At 39.4% G+C, this 16,543-nt stretch overlaps 1 protein-coding gene across 1 annotated transcript in view; it reads right to left on the reverse strand.

Annotated features, from left to right (window-relative positions):
* The window catches only part of tbr1b (T-box brain transcription factor 1b), a 6,734-nt gene extending 3,262 nt beyond the window's left edge, over positions 1-3,472 (reverse strand). Inside the window, exons 1-5 of the mRNA XM_074659397.1 lie at positions 2,448-3,472; positions 1,419-1,573; positions 1,091-1,212; positions 639-797; positions 308-369 (exon numbers count right to left, since the gene is read on the reverse strand). Coding sequence (XP_074515498.1) covers positions 308-369; positions 639-797; positions 1,091-1,212; positions 1,419-1,573; positions 2,448-3,151 — 1,202 coding nt within the window. The 5' untranslated portion in view covers positions 3,152-3,472. The remainder of the gene's footprint in view (positions 1-307; positions 370-638; positions 798-1,090; positions 1,213-1,418; positions 1,574-2,447) is intronic.
* Between the last annotated feature and the right edge of the window lie 13,071 nt (positions 3,473-16,543).

Consider the following 16,543-nt stretch of genomic DNA (forward strand, 5'->3'; position numbering starts at 1 on the left):
ATATTTCCATGACATTTCTGTCTGTCAAATAGAAAATAGTCAATTCTGAAGTAAAAAAAACAACACTTTTTTATTTATTCGATTCATTTTTGATGTCTTATAAGCCCCCTCTAACTATAACTATTAATAAAATAACTATTCACAAGATATTCAGCAGATTTATAGAAGTGTTTTTTTAAGCTTTTTAAAAAGAAGTAACCTGGTTGTTGATTAAATATTTGATGGATTCATATTACAGCATAAAACAAAGAGGTCTCATTACAATCGAATAAAAGTAAAAAATAATAAAATAAAATAAAAATCTTACGTGTCATAGTTGTCCCGAAATCCTTTAGCAAACGGATTGTGGTCGATTTTCAGTTGCGTAATCTGTGGAAAAAAATAATGCATCGATCATTAGAAATAGAAAATCAGACTGGAGCGTCAATTTCAAAAATTCTATTTATTTATTTATTTATTTATTTATTTTTCTTGATTCCTATTCAAATCCACATCGTTATAATTTGTTACAAAATAAATAAGTAAAATATATTTGAATTTTCTTTTTTTTTTCAACAATCTCTAATTTGTTGAAATGGAGACTTGTTTTGGTGGAAATTATATATAGCAGTGTTGTGTGAAATCTGAAGTGGTCGTACATCGGTGTTCTGGTAAGCTGTGACTGCGATGAATTGCGTCTCTGTGAAGGTGAAAGTCTGGACTCGTCCCGTTTGGCTGGTGTCTTCTGTCCCATCCTCGTTCACTTCCACCACATGGAGCCTGGGCTGGTACTTGTGGAGAGACTGGAGAACCACCATCTGGAGAGTCAATTAAAGACGCGCGTCAGAAAACTTTGGATAGATGATTAAAACAGAATGTTAGACCGATTTAGCTCCATTTAATCTTTATTTTATGATTATTGTATAAACGTTGCACTGCTGTTGTTGCGCTATAAATGATACCAATAAGGCAGTAAACCACTCCAAATAATAATTCTATAAAATAAAAAAGAAAGAGAGATAAAGGGAAAAAACACTGCAATTTTCTATAAATAATAAAAAAATATATATATTTGTAATTAAAGCATTGAGCATGATGATGCATTCATTACCTGCCCAGTGTTGTTGGAGGCACCTTTGTTGTTTGTGAGCTTTAGCTTTCCAAATGATATTTCTTGACGCATCCAGTGCGCTCCGGTATTCGGTGAGTCCGGGTGCATATAAACCCTGTTTCCTGAACATAATATGCAAAAAATACAGAGAATTAAAACACATAATATATAGTTTATTACAAAAAAATTAATTCGTTTGCCAGTTGTTGTTTTTTTAGATCTAAATGTTGAACCACATACTGTGGTTAAAAAATTTATCAAAACAAAAAAAAATAAAGTTTAAAATGTTAATTGTGCAATAAATGTAGGAATAAATGTATTATAGTACCTATTACATTTGTGTCTGCTTTTCCACATGGCACCCACTTGCCTCCTTGAAATCGCCAGTGATTTGGATCAGCGAGTATTACATCCACAAATATATTGTAGTGAGCAGTTGGGTCGAGGCCAGAAATGTTGAAGCTTAAAAATGGGAACATTCGTCTGTGGAAAATAAAGAAAGGAAGACAGATTTATAGAAAACGCCTCTCATAATAATAATATATTTTTTTTAAAAAGGCACAAACATCAGGTTAGATTCCCCTTTTTTTTTGTTGCTTTGAGTCAGTTATCCTTTTTGTTTGGAAAATAGTGATTAAGTGAGGATCAGATCAGAATCAGAATTGGAACCAGAGTCAGAATTCGAATCAGAATCAGAATCAGAATCAGAATCAGAATCAGAATCAGAATCAGAATCAGAATCGTGTTTATTGCCAGGTGTAAGAGGTATACACTAGGAATTTGCTTTGGTTTTGTTGGTGCAAGTTAAACAGTATAATAACAAAAGAATAGATAAAACGTTAGAATAAAATAAGAATTAAAAAAATTATGTTAATTCCACATTACGCATCAATTTTGAACTAAAAATCTTCCCAGTGATGTAAATTCTGCAAGTTGTATAACAAATAATAAACCTGTTATTTTCATTCGTCTGAGGAAAAATTAAGGAAGACAGATTTAAAGAAAACGCCTCTCATAACAAAAAAAAACTAGATTCCCCCTTTTTTTTGTTTTGAGTCCCTTATCCTTTTTATTTGGGAAATAGTGATTCAGAATCAGAATCAGATCAGATCAGAATCAGAATCAGAATCGTGTTTATTGCCAGGTGTAAGAGGTATACACTAGGAATTTGCTTTGGTTTTGTTGGTGCAAGTTAAACAGTATAATAACAAAAGAATAGATAAAACGTTAGAATAAAATAAGAATAAAAAAAATTGATGTTAAGTCGCATCAATTTTGAACTAAAAATCTCCCCAGTGATGTAAAATTCTGCAAGTTGCATAACAAATAAAAAACCCTGTGTATGCGCACAACTTACCGTCCTTGCTTGGTGATGATCATCTCAGTTTGGTGTCTGTGGAACTTGAGCCACAGGGCCCTGTTGCACAGATACACCTGCGCTTTGCCCGGCACCAGTCCTGCCTGCGCTGTGGAGAACTGGTAAAAAGCGCCTCCTTGGTACGTGTGTCCATGATACTGCTGCGCGTAAGGATAGCCCGCAGTCGGGTAGCCTTGAGGAGACGTGTTGGTCAGCAGGCTGTTGTAAGCTCCGTTAGTTATAACCGGGTGATGATGGGCCATGTAGCGACTCGGACTCCCAATAGAAAAAGCTGGGTGCGCTGGTCCATGCTGGGTCGGGTATGGGAACATGGCACTGGTCGCTGCTGCAGCTGAGACTGACTGTGGCTGATGGGGAGATGGAGATGGAGAAAAGATGCACCTTTCTCCTGCAGATCCATCGAAATGATGACGGATGTCAGAGACTCCGTGAAGACCATCAGGAGAGAGTTTGCCCCTCTGGACGTCCCCTGATGCGTCCTTGGAGTCGGGGAAATTGTCTGCCTCTGACTGATTCGTCATCTCCCTAGAGTTTTTTTTCAGGGGTGAACTTCTCTCCAGGTTGTCACTTGCGGATATAATAATAGGATGGTCCTGCAACGAAAGCTCTGAGCTCGGAAAGCCACTGCCCACATTCATAAATTTCTTGGAGAGATCACTCGAGATGCAATTCTCGACCTGCATGGCTCAATAGGAAGCCAACTATTAAGCTCAACCTATATCACAAGCCTTTTCCTAATCTAACACTATGAAAAACGCCTTGCTATGACTTGTGGCGAAGGCAGCAAATTATAGCCAATTGACACCATCCTGCAATCAGGAAGGATTTTTCTTTCCATCACTCTGTCTTGCTTCGCTAATGAAACAAGTATTGCCATTGGTTAACTCCAGGCTGTAATTTAATTAGACAGCTCTTAATTAGGGACAATCTGAGGGAGCTGCTGTGAGCAAAGTGATTTGTTTGTAGTGTGACATGGACCTATATATTTGATTTAAAATATAGATTGACTCAGGACTGTTAATGTATATGAAGAAGAAAAAAACAAAAAATATAAAGATGAAAATATAAAGATTTTTCTATTGTCAGTCATGCTGCAGTTATTTACCTATTTATGCACCATGAGTGCCAAAGTATGTCTGCACGAAGAAAACCTAGATATATTATTAACACACCAAAAAAAAATGACAGTCCATGACAGGCAGTGCATCTGATGCCTTAAGATGTTTGTGGTATATAGCGTGAAATCATGGCGTCCCACTGAAGATGTGTTTATGAGTCCCAGGGCTGATGAATATTTGATGCCCTATAAAGTTATGAACCATGTGGACTGATAACATGGGGGCTGCTGTGGCACAGAAAGTAAAGGGAAATCTTAAATGTGTTAGAATTATTTTGATATCATTTAAATCAGATCTTTAAGCGGTTATTAGAGTTAGATGCTCATTAACTCATATTAAGTCTGATTGGTTATACATAATGGGGATCTGCCTTTTTCCACAAAATTATATTCAAATAAAGATCATATTTCAGCAGGATCCAGGTGTTTGAGATAACTGCCCATTTGTTTTAGTTAAAGTTAAGTTTTAAGTACATAAAAATAAAATAAAATAGAGAAGACCATGTAAACCACAATTTTTTTTTGTGGTTTACATGGTCTTCTCATCAGACCTTTCCAAAAGTACCTGAAGTCCTCACTGCACTGTAATGAAACTTTGTCAGGATGATATTGATGATGTTGTCAGATGATGAAATTAAATATTAGAATGCTAGAGGTTAAAGTCCCATGACCGGCTGCAGCCAGTATAAACACCTTCCTACTTAACTTACTAACAAGGTTATAATATCATGTTAAGACAAACTGCTTATTCTATATGGCTGTAAGGCCTTTTTAATATGCAACTGATTTATACATTTATGGTTCAGTGGTTACACCTGAACAATAACTCAATATAACCTTTATGAACTGTGTCAGGGAGGTGTTCAACACTATGATAATTTTTTCATTAAGATGTATTAAATTGCATTATATTAAAAGGTGCATATGTGTAGACAAAATATTAGAACACCTTTCAATATACAGTAAAGTAGTGCAGTAAACATCACGGACTACGGCATCAAAATCCGATCATCTCCACTTCCTATGACTAACTTTTGGTTGAGTTGTGCTGCAGTGTCATTAACCTGCGAGTTTGCACAGTACAATCTGAACAAGACAAGGTTGAGAGAAGACCAATCAAGGCCTATTTCGCTGGCACATCCACCAGTTTGTATCTCTAAGGAACTGCCATGAATCTCTGAAGCTAACAAGAGGGGTCATTACAGTATAGGGCTATAGGGTCCAGCAATCTATTCCTGTGAAACATGCAAGCACAGGCTTGTCTGTGCCCACGCAAAAGAGGCCACTCTCTGCTCTCCTCATTACAGGATTATGGTTCACTTCCATCACTGATCTTTAATAAGCAAAATGGGCTTGCTTTTTTTTCTCCCCCCCTGAACAAACCAATTGTTGAATCACCCGTGCGGCGACTCAGTTTGTCTCCCCAGGTGCTCTGGTGCCTATTTATCAGACTAAGCCCTTTCTTTCTATTGGCTCAGCCAGCTAGTGGACATAACCAAAGAGGAGGGCTGGGGGGGCTGATTTGTTATGCCCGTGGCCAGCCTTGTCCCTCGGGGAGATGGCATAGTGCAGATTAGGATCCCATCCTCCTGGCTTGTACGAACCATCCAGCTGAGCTTAATGCATGGGTCCCTATGAGCAGTGTTTATGCCATTTCTACTCCAAAATCATCATACTTTTGTAACTTTGATTCTAATACATGCGAACATCTATAATTTGTCAATGCAGGTGTAGTATAAAAATAGATCCCAAACCTATTTAAAAGATCTCCATTAAAAATATCCCTCAATAATCTGTGAAAATACCAGAAATATTCATTTAAAAAAACACTTTTTTTTCATAAAATAATGTTCAGTTGAGCATAAAACAATGTGCTTTTCTTTTTTTCAAGCCGCTGTATCACCATTTTTTATTGTTGTGCCAAAGGAATCTGCTTGCCACCTGGGTCTAATCTAATCAATGTGAATGACAAGGAGAGAAAAAGCCTGAAAGTGAGCACCGGCTTAGGGACTTTACCTAATGCCCAGCACTGTCACTTCAATGATATGATCACAGCACACAAAATGACAACAAAATTATAGCCAGCAAGGATATGGGGACATAGTGTGCTACTCCAGTCAGGTGAAATTGCTTTTTCCGACTATGAAATGGCTTGTCTCTTGTCGGATGGGTAAACATTTCCTTGTCAGGCCAGTAATAAGGAATGAGGCACACTGGGCTGAACTAAGAGGATAGTGCCAAGGTTATTTGGGATTCATGACAGGTAGTGGCTTATATTACAGCGGCACTAAAAATTTCATGGGAATGCATTTAAGATGGCCTTTAAGTTATTTATATGTTGTTTGCCAGACGTCACATTGCAATTTCCATCAATAAATCAAAGTGAAGTCTTCATTTCTTCAAGGCTCTTTGATTTAAAAAAAAAAAAAAAAAAGGCAAAACCTGTATTTACCTTAAGTCTTTAATTAACTAGCATGACTAATCTGACCAAGTGTGGTGGTGCTTTGTGCTTTGTTAACATAACTCTTCCCCCCTGTGGTTTCTTGCCATCAGTGATCTGCTCTGTCACAGGGAATCAGGGTGCTCTCTGACAGGAAAGACAGCTGGAGGCCTGCTAAGGGGCGGAGTGGACAGTTGTGGCTTTTAAACCCTTATTAGCCGTCCTCCCTGGACACACCGAGACACGCGTCTACGCAGAAGTGCACTCCTACACCTGCTCATTATTGATGTCCAGACCCAACCGAGATTCTTTACCGCAAACCTCACAGCAAATTAACCTCAGGACAGGTGATCGTGATGTTCAGTGGAAATGCAAGTGACATGGCTCCTGTGCTGATACCATACCTGAGCCTGCACTCTAGAGATTATTCACCCCACAAAAACAAATATTTCTACATGTGCTTCTTTAATCTGGATTCTATTTTATTAAAAAGACAACAATTTATCTCTATACCTGCAGTATTTAACCATTAAATACATCCTCCAATCACTTTCTTATTAAAGTCACACTGTTTTTATTACAGTTTCCAGACATATAAATGACAGTTTATCAGTTTATTCACAGTTATTGTTTTATGATCTCACCGCAAACCACACAAATTCAGTTCATTATATTGTTTTTCATTATCATTCAATGTGCAGCTTGTTGCAAGGTCATTAGTCCTGTGTGAAAGATCATCAATATGCCATTTAATATTCCTGTGCCACATTTATTTGTCTCTTGAATAAGGCAGAGGGTAAAGCAGACGTTGTTAGTTATTTTTATCTTCTGTCTTTCTGTTACTGTCAGTTGTTTATATATCACAGTGTGGCAATTAACACACTCTTATATGGAAATAATAGTATAAATCTATGGGAGAATGCACCATGAGTTATACACACTGCTCCCTTTTTTAAAAAAAATAGAATAACATTAATACAGATGACGGCATGTAGAAATTAATGCGTAATTATAAATGTGTGAATTTTGTCTCATACCAAATCTGTAGCAGAGTAACACTTGTGAAATACTGTAATCCTCTGGGAACTACACAGCCTTAGAGAGTAATGCTCTCTGCTGTGTATTATTTTGGCTTAACAATGGGTGTGGATATAATGTCAGGAATCACAAAGTTAGTGGAAGGGCTAATACCCCATACGAAAACTTCTTTTATCACCTGCTACTGACCCGTTATCAACTGTTTGGTTTGTTGCTAGTCTCTTTAAATTTTAAAGAGCCTGTGTGACCCGGGGAGTGCAGTTGGGGTTTGTGACCATTTTGTTATTTCTGCTGCCATGCACTGTCAGACGTCTGCAAGTGAAGAACATGGCCACAGTCCCCAGTAAGCCCACGGCATGAAAAATTCAGACTAACTCCACTTTTTAAGCCATTTCTGATGAAAAGCACACAGAAATGAAACTGACTTATGCCAAATGAATATCATTGAATCGCTGTGATTGTGAGGCTGATGTTTGTAACTTTGAAATTATTTATAAAACATCAGTTCCATTTTAAGAGTAGCCATGCCATGAAGTGTGCACTCGCTCCTTTGAGGATCCTCTGAGCTTTTTTCCCCGAGCACTATCAGCCTAAAGCTGAACAATAGAAAACAGAAGGGGGCTCCAAACCAGTAACTGAAGCTTTGCCTTTATTGCTTAGACAGGATGAAAATAAGCACTAATTACCCAGTCAAAGCTGTGTCTGCCTGCGTATTGTTTAATCGATAACTACGCTGACACGATGATGAACGTGGAATCTAAAAACAACAACTCAGAAACCTGTTATCTGATTAATCAACATCCAAAATTTGGCACCTAAATACCTTTAATTATATTCATGATTAACTGGTGATTAACCTGCAACCGAAATACCTTTCAAATAAAACACAAATGCTGCACAGATCCCTCGAAAGAGCACAAAATCCTCTGTTTGAAGAGAAAATATTTTGGGGGAGAATAGGAGCAAACAGGCGACTGTCGTGTTACAAGAATAATCTTCATTAAAATCACAGGCAACAACACCAGGCCAACACACAGCTCATTGGGAATGCAGTGTGAAAAAGAGAGGCCCACAGATTATCACTCTACGTAACTCATGTTTAATTTATCCAGGAGCAATATTGTCAAGAGCCCTACCATTCCAAAGAACTAGAGGCTGGTAAAAGCCGGAATAAGACTTAGGGAAGCCCAAAAATAACACAGGCTTCGAGTAAAATGTCGCAAAATGGAGAGAGCACGCTTGAGAGTGGAGGCATTAGAGGCATCTTCGATATGTTTAGCACAGCTTCACAGCAGTGTAATATAGCTGCTTTAGGATTGTTAATATTTCAAAGGATGACTTCTAAATGGACTTGGCGATAAAGTGTGCACACAACAACCAGACATGATACGCTTAACGCACTTAACCTTTGCTCTGATTTATTCTACAAAAACCTGCACCTTCGCAACAGACGGTGTATCATATAATCCTTAAATCTTGGCAATACGAGTGGAGAAGCAACATTCAAGTATAAGAGTTAACCTTAAACCAATTTCTGTGTGCTCTATGGTGTGTTTTTTTCCCTCCTCCCCCTCCTCCTCCCCCTCCTCCTCCTCCTCCCCATGGCTGAGTGAAATGGAATTGCCTCTCACATTCAAAGACAGCTCTAGGAAGGTGATAATAGAGCTACTCCCTGCTGTCTGCAGGCAGGAAATAGGAAAGTGGCATATGGGGCCAGGAACCAAATAGAGAGGAAATGTGACCAGGCAAGGGAAGGAACTAAAGGAAAGGTTAATGATCAGCTCTGAATTCTACAGGGAAGAGAACCATGTTCCAAGTTGAGAGGAAAAATAAATGTGACATGATTTATGTCCGCACCGCTCACATCCAGGCTGTCACAAACAAACACGTGGAAACTAGTTTTTATTTTTCTTGACAAACTTCTATAATAAATGTAGTGATCCATTTTGCTTTTTTTGCAATATGAATGTTCAATCCATACAGCTGCACAAGTGCTACACGACACCTCATGTTTCAGAAATGGCACATATAGAGAGAAGAATATATCACACAGTGCCACCATTTCACACTGATTAAAAAGATGAGAAATACAGACCGTACCGTAAAAAAATCAAGAAAGAATCCATCTCCACAGCCTCTCCAGTATGCTCCAGCAAGTGTGAACTACTGGATGATGTCCTACTGTTGCCCTTATAGCAGCCTGACACGCTCTCCGGCCTGCATCTCCAAACCCTTTAGGAAGTGATCCGCTCTTTAAATGACCAGGAAACGAAGCCGCTACACTGGTACTAAAATTAGGCATTGGACACTGATACGTGTATGAGAAAAGAAGAAAAAAAAAGGAGAAGATAAATCATAGAACGACTTAAAAAAACGTTTGCAGCGAATGTGAGTGAAAACATGAAAATTAGTGCTGTGAGTGCAATGCAGTGGGTGTGTTATCATTAGGGGTGATGTGGGCTACATTAGCAGGGAGTGAATTTGCTTTAAAATGTTCACCCTGTTACCACACCTTAGTTGAAAGACTTTGTGCCCTTTCAACACAAAGCTGGATTCCCAACCTTTAACTATCAGTTACATCTGCGGTAGAGAAGGAATCAATTTTGAAGCAATTTGCACTCAGTTTGAGCTTCTACTGAGCTTCTGACAACATTTATTGTAAGTTGTCTTTTTTTAATTATCTGAGGGAGTGGGTGACACCCGACGAAAGATGAAAACTGACTGAAGCTGTGGACTCAAATCAACTGTCATGCATAATAATGTGGAATATATCATTCTAAAAATACACATTATCGCATGAAAATTATAAATTCATATAATCTTGACTTAACACGTTCTAAACACTGGATTCAAATGTCTTGCTGGTGCAGACTGTTGTAGCAACAGCTGGACATTAGAGACAAAGCAACATCACACAGGCCGGCTTTTTCCAGATCTGACAGCTAGATCATTTGAAGCTGACAAGATAACACTTAAATGCAAAGGTGACATGACAGTGTCTTCGGAGCCAGATGGATCGATACTCAGCTTGGCTCGTCAGGATCTGAGCAGTGGTTCTGCAGCCATGTTTTTTTTTTACGCTGCCGTTCTGAAAATAGGCTATCACTGTCTGGCACAATGTCTGGTACGTTATCAATGAGCAGATTTCCTTTCTTATGTTGCAACTGAAATATTGATACATTCAATTTAACAAAACAGCCCAGGAGTCCAGAGGAGGCCCAGAACCTTTTATAAATGTTTTTTTTTTAATTTTAGAAAAGCCTTAACAGTGCTATAGTTTCACTTAAAGGTGCTACATTTGAAATTCAGAGTATATATATTGCCTACGCACGGCTCTCAACTTGGTGACGACTGAGCCGGTGGCTCGCAGCTAACGGTGCTAACAGTGCAAACAACAACAACAAACACAAGGGTTTCATAAAGGAGGCCGCTGTTCATGTCCCGTGAATCACGTTATAATTAGATGTTCGTTTGTGTTTCATAACGTTCAGTGTCATTTTCACTGTACACACGTAGTAGTTTTAAGCCCAACCATGTATTTCTTTCCTAAACTTAACTATAGTGGTTTTGTTGCCTAAACCTAAAGTGATGCCAAGGTTAACTACTGTATAGTGGTTTTGATGACAAAAATAAAGTGATGCCAAGTGGCGTGACACAAAGCGGCGGTATGTGACGAGTTGGGATGAGAATGACCTTCCCGGTCGCAATATTTTTTTCCCTACCATGGCGAAGGCATGACCCGCCCTACTCTGCCTCTGGTTGGCTTACCCTGATATTCTTTCCCTAAACCTAACTAATGTCACTCCTGATGCCTAAACCTAACTAACCACCAACAACGCATTCAAGGCAACAAGACGGGAAGGTACAATGATGTCATTCTGCATAATAATTAGCCATGTGCTTCTGTTTGTTGCAGGGAGAGTGTTGTGGGAACAATGGGCAGTCCCCACCGTCGGTTGTGATGGCGTTATTAGCTGTAACCGCTGTATGAGCGCAGTGGCTTGCGTGGTCGGCCCAGCTATTTCAACGACGCACAGAGAAGCTGGGATTCAGACACACACAGAGGGAGAGCGACTTCATTCTCTGCTCAGGTAGACATTACTCCTCTATATACATCCTCCTCTTCACATAGCAAATAGTTGTTTGCTGCTATATTAATGCTCTGAATATTGAATAGAGAGCCGTTAAGCTACAGTTTGAGCAAATGTTCTGCATGCTGTAATGGGTGTAGCAACTGGTACAGCCATAAAAAAAAGATATCCATCCAGGACATCCAGGTGACTGAAAAGCTCTGTGCAAGATGGTTTGATCAAATTCTAAACTAATTGGTGGACATAATTATGAAACTAAAATGATCAATGATTCGTCAACTCGTAGTAGCAGTCAAAAGGCGCTCGATGAAGCCCACTTTTCCAAAACGTCCCCCAAGTGAGACGGCCAAGAAGTCCCGTAGATCAGTTAGAAAAACTCGGCAAGTTGCCTTGGTGACCATCCAGGCTGCACCGACTGGCACTATCTCCATTTCCCCCCCCCCCCCTCCCCTTCTCCCGTCTATACACTTAAATAAAAAAATCAAATTCTATCTTTCAAATATTCAACAGTCCCTTTTCCCTGGGAGAGGTAAGGAGTATTGTTGAATAATGCAGCCAGACAGGGATCTCCCAGAGTTGGTCTCTACAGGCATCACTGAGTAGGTCTGATCCCACTTGAGTAGCATCTATCATGGTGACATCATCATTCACACAGGGAGATATGATAAGACAGTAGTACACTACTCTACTACTTGAGCCAACTCTAAAGCAGGCAGTGGTGTTACTCATTTAAACCAGTCCACTGGCCATCTGTTGATGCTAAAATCATGGTCTGACTGCCATTTCTAAATCAAACACCATCAGTATGCTGTTCTACTGAGCGCTACCATGTTTTCCAGAAGAAAAAAAAAATTGGTAGCTTGCGAGACACTCGCATATTCTCTTTTACCTTGTGTGATTCTGGTGGGTGTGTAAACGTAAAAAAAAACACAGGGACGAGCAGCTATGGAAGAAGAAAACAACATCTACATGCGGCAGCAGCAGGTCTCTAGCTCACAGATTAGGGCACTGGGAGCACTTTGCAGGTTGTTGTCACAGGTATGACGAGGGAGAACTGCGCTCGCTATCCCCAGGTTACAAAAGGTGTGAACAAAATATGCAGCCAATTTGTTTTGTGCAGAATTAGAAGGAGAAAAAAAACATCGCAGGAGCATGCTTTGGTTTATCTATACCTGTATCCCATTTGCTTTTTCCTGTTTACTATATGTGTTTCATCAGTGCTTTTATTATTTTTGACTGATTATAACAAATGCGCTTTGAGGTATATCTGAACACGTATGTTCTGGTTCAAATGGTTAATTTAACTGGGCCGCGGGTGACATCAAATCAACAACTAAAACACCAGACACGGCATCAAAAAGAAAGCCGTCCAATCCACAAAGCTCAATCGAATCACAAGGACAAAGAGAGAGTGTGAGCGTTGGCACAGGAATGACTGATCTTGGGGGAATTGGCAAGACCAACAGCAAGCAAGTGTATTACATATGGCGTGCCATTTTCACAGCTTCCACAAAGAGAACACAAAAAGTGTTATATCTCACTATCTAAGACTAATAAACAACAACCCAGATATGCTGAATCTGTTTAATACCGTAACAAAGACTTGAGGTAAACGGAGCTTTTCAGTTCAAATCTGAGTTTAGAGCACAGCGAGACGATAAGCCGCGTACACCGAGCTGAGCAAAGACGGTAAATTAAGCCGTCCTCCCACTAATTCTATGAGGTGTCAGTCAGGGAACTGGCCTGCCAGGATGACTTTCAGCTCTAATCAAGCCAGATGGTTTCTTAACACTGAATAAATGAATTGATTTGTATGGAGCATCGCCTACAAGGTTTATAATCGTCTACTGGTGACACAAAGGTGGTCAGCATGAGGATCCGAGAGTTACGATCTGCTAACCCTAAGGAGGCACATTGTGAGTCTCTTCAGTCCTTCTGATGAGAATATGACTAACATCTTCACAGTGTTTGTATCTGTTATGTTGACAAAGTGTTAGGACAAGGCCTTTGTCGTCACAACTGTACACAGCTCACACCTCAAGTGTTAACTTCTTCGACGCAACCCACTACACTTTATTACTATCATTAGATGGATCACTGCACTTTCCCTATGGTGTGAACTGCTATCAATTATGCAGCCATCTTTCAATTATTGTATATTCTTAAAGTACCTGCTAATGAATTGTGAAACTACCGTGTTATGGTGTGATTGTACTGGGCAATAACCAGCTACTGTACACTTAGGCGCCTTTTTCAATTAGATCTGGGTGGCGTTTTTTTTCAGTCATTAAGCACATTTGGTGTAAGGAGGTCCACCTTACACTTAGCCAAAGGTGTTTCCGCAGTTGCCGTTAGCCAGCAGCATCTCAGCCCCAATGCAAAGCTGCATGTAAGAGGACTCCGAGGACAACACACGAGTACCCACTGTGATTTTCACTGGGGATTTTGATATTCACACCTGTACTAGGTGTTGTTTGGGAGTCTGATAAGCATGTGTGAAACCAGAGGGGTGACTAGAACGGGGAACCTTATTTGAGGGGACAGATCTTTCCAGATAATATCTATCGAGGACAGCACTGTTGTTTTGTGTTTCCGTGTATAACAATAAGAAGGGACAAAGCCAATCAAGCACGGTGTATCTTAGATACCAGCCATGTGTCTAATTGAAGCTGCACACGGCCATATGGACATGTGCGAAAAATAGAATGTCCAACAACCACATAAGGATTCAAGCAGCACGTGGAAAAATAAAATATTTCCAACATCACTGCCAGTCAGTGACTGCACATGAAGGGAGGATTTATTTCAAAGCCGTTGCAACAATCCGCACAAAATTCTACTATGAGAGAAAATTTACCAAGCAGCGTATAAGACAACATAATTTTCCGTGTATGAAGCAATCACAGACCTTATCATTACAGGATCAGAGGCTGAAAAACAAAGTGCATGAGACTTGCTCCTCCTCTCTCTACATTGGTGATGTTCAGAGGCAGCCTGTTATTGGAGGTGTTAATTGGCAAATTCAGTACAAGTCAAGAGCATGTTCCCTGTCGTCCTCGCCCAGCGAGGCTAGGTCATTAAACCGAGAATGGATTCTTTCATGCTGCCTTAACCCTTGAATTGCGAGTTACCATTCCGCAAACATCGCCATGCTCCATCCCACCCCCATGTGTCAAGAAGGAAAAAAAACAACCTGCACTGATTTAACAGCGACAATAAGATAACAGGAGGATGACATCTTGAGAGCCAGACTTTCAGTCATACAGTTATTTCAAATTGGCAGCCAAGTGTCTTCAAAAAAGTTCAGAAGTTTACAAATGTCCAACACTCCCACCCTCCACAAGTAAACATATAAAAGTAGTCCTCGCTGTGGCGGCTGAACAATCTGATTTTTAAGAACAATGGCATCGTCAGACTCCTCTGATCAGTGCTTTTGTGTCCTGTGTATTGAACAAGCCTCCCATCCCGCCTGAAATGTGAGCCTCCTTTGGGGTTCTGGGTGCGATCTCACCACTGCCTCTGTCATCACTTGCTGTGACTGCCAAATCTCTGCTCCAGAAATCAGGGCTCTCAGACCAGCACTGAAACAAACACAATGGAGAGGGGAGGCCGTTCGGAGACTTTGCGCAGGCAGCGATGGCTTCAACACATTTAATCGAACACAAAGTCAGCTCCACCACTGCTGCACAGAGAGCACGAGGAGCCCAACGCATGGCAAGACAACACTGTGAGGTGATACTCTCAGCTCGCAACGCCATGAGAGTTGGCAGTCTCTCATGCCAACGGTGACCAGTGCAGACAGTTGAATATGCTTCTCTCCAAAGTTGTTAATTATCGAAATGACACCGATGTGAAGAGGGCATTCTAGTCAGGTGACCTTAATCCACTTGCTATCTGTCTGTTTTGTTTTACAATTTGATTAAACCCTTCAACAATCTCCCTTTTTCCCCCACTCGTGTTACATCTTGTTGGCAACGGCACGATCTGATAAACCATTGTTTGAATATTTAGAAGAGTAATGACAATGAAATTAATGACTTAGTGGAATGGCGCCTCATGTGTCTATTGTCAACTGCAATTATAATCCAATTACTGGCCAATAAAGATCTATTTGTTTCATAGAGTTGAGATATTCAAAATATTATTGTTGAAATATTATATTTTAAGCACAATGTACTTGATATCAATTAGTGTCAAGAACCAGACATACACAGATGTGATGTCTATATTGAAGGTAATTGTGAAGAGAAAAACTGTATATACAGTATATTATATACAGTATAAAGTATTGGTGAATAGCTTCTATTAACAAAAAAAATCTGAATTAAAGGACAAACACATGATTTTAACTATATTAAATTCCAGTAGATTTATACGTATAATGAAGAGTCTGAGTAGAAAATTGAAAATAAGAATTTTCACAATTTTGCAAACCCCAAAATATAGGCCTGCTTTACAGCTACAGTATGTCTACCACCATTATGGATGGAAACAAACCTTCATCACAAGCATTAGAAAACAATAGAGGTTGTTGTTCATGGAAGTCAAAAGGCCTATCGAGCAGTTTGGTTCCAATGTTTGATTTTTGGGGCTACTCTTTTGTGCACAAGTGGATTGCACATTTAATTTAATAATTTGACAACACTAATGTTTTAGACTGAGATTATTAAAATGTGTTATTAATAGGGCTGTGTATTGGCAAGAATCTGGCGATATGACACGTATCATGATACAGGGGTTACGATTCAATATAATGCGATATATTGCGATTTCTTTGAATCTAATTTTAGGAAAACTGTCATAGTATAAAGAAGATATGCATAAAATCTGAGTAAAAAAAAGTTAACTTTTTTATGCAATCAGATCAGTGGGATGTCTATTTATCACAGTCCCTGTAACATCCAACATCATAGCACTTCTTTGAGAGTGCACATTCACTAAGAGGGCGCATCTCTTTGCCAATGAAATAAAGTATTGAGAGCACTGGAAGACTATAGAGTACTTTGCATGTAAACTATTAAATACAAACCAATACAGTGTTTTTGAGAATCGATAACCATAATATCGCAATATTCGATATTTTCGATATTTTCTCACACCCCTAGTTATCAGGGTAGATTTTTCAATGCAGAAATGCACAGCTGCATCATCCATCTTTAAACACTAATGTAGCGGCCCTGCTTGCTTGCAGCCATACATGACAGTCTTTAACTCACTCTGAACACAGATGAATATAACCACCAAAGCAAATGACACCATAAGAGGTGTGCTGCATGCATGCATGCAAACTATATGCATATAATATTTCATGAAATAATAATAATTTATCAATGAGTTCTGCAGTTCTGACAATAAAGGAAGTATTTTTAAAATATTTTTAAAAACAAAA

Source organism: Sebastes fasciatus, chromosome 14 (genome assembly GCF_043250625.1).
Source record: "Sebastes fasciatus isolate fSebFas1 chromosome 14, fSebFas1.pri, whole genome shotgun sequence".
Lineage (NCBI taxonomy): Eukaryota > Metazoa > Chordata > Actinopteri > Perciformes > Sebastidae > Sebastes > Sebastes fasciatus.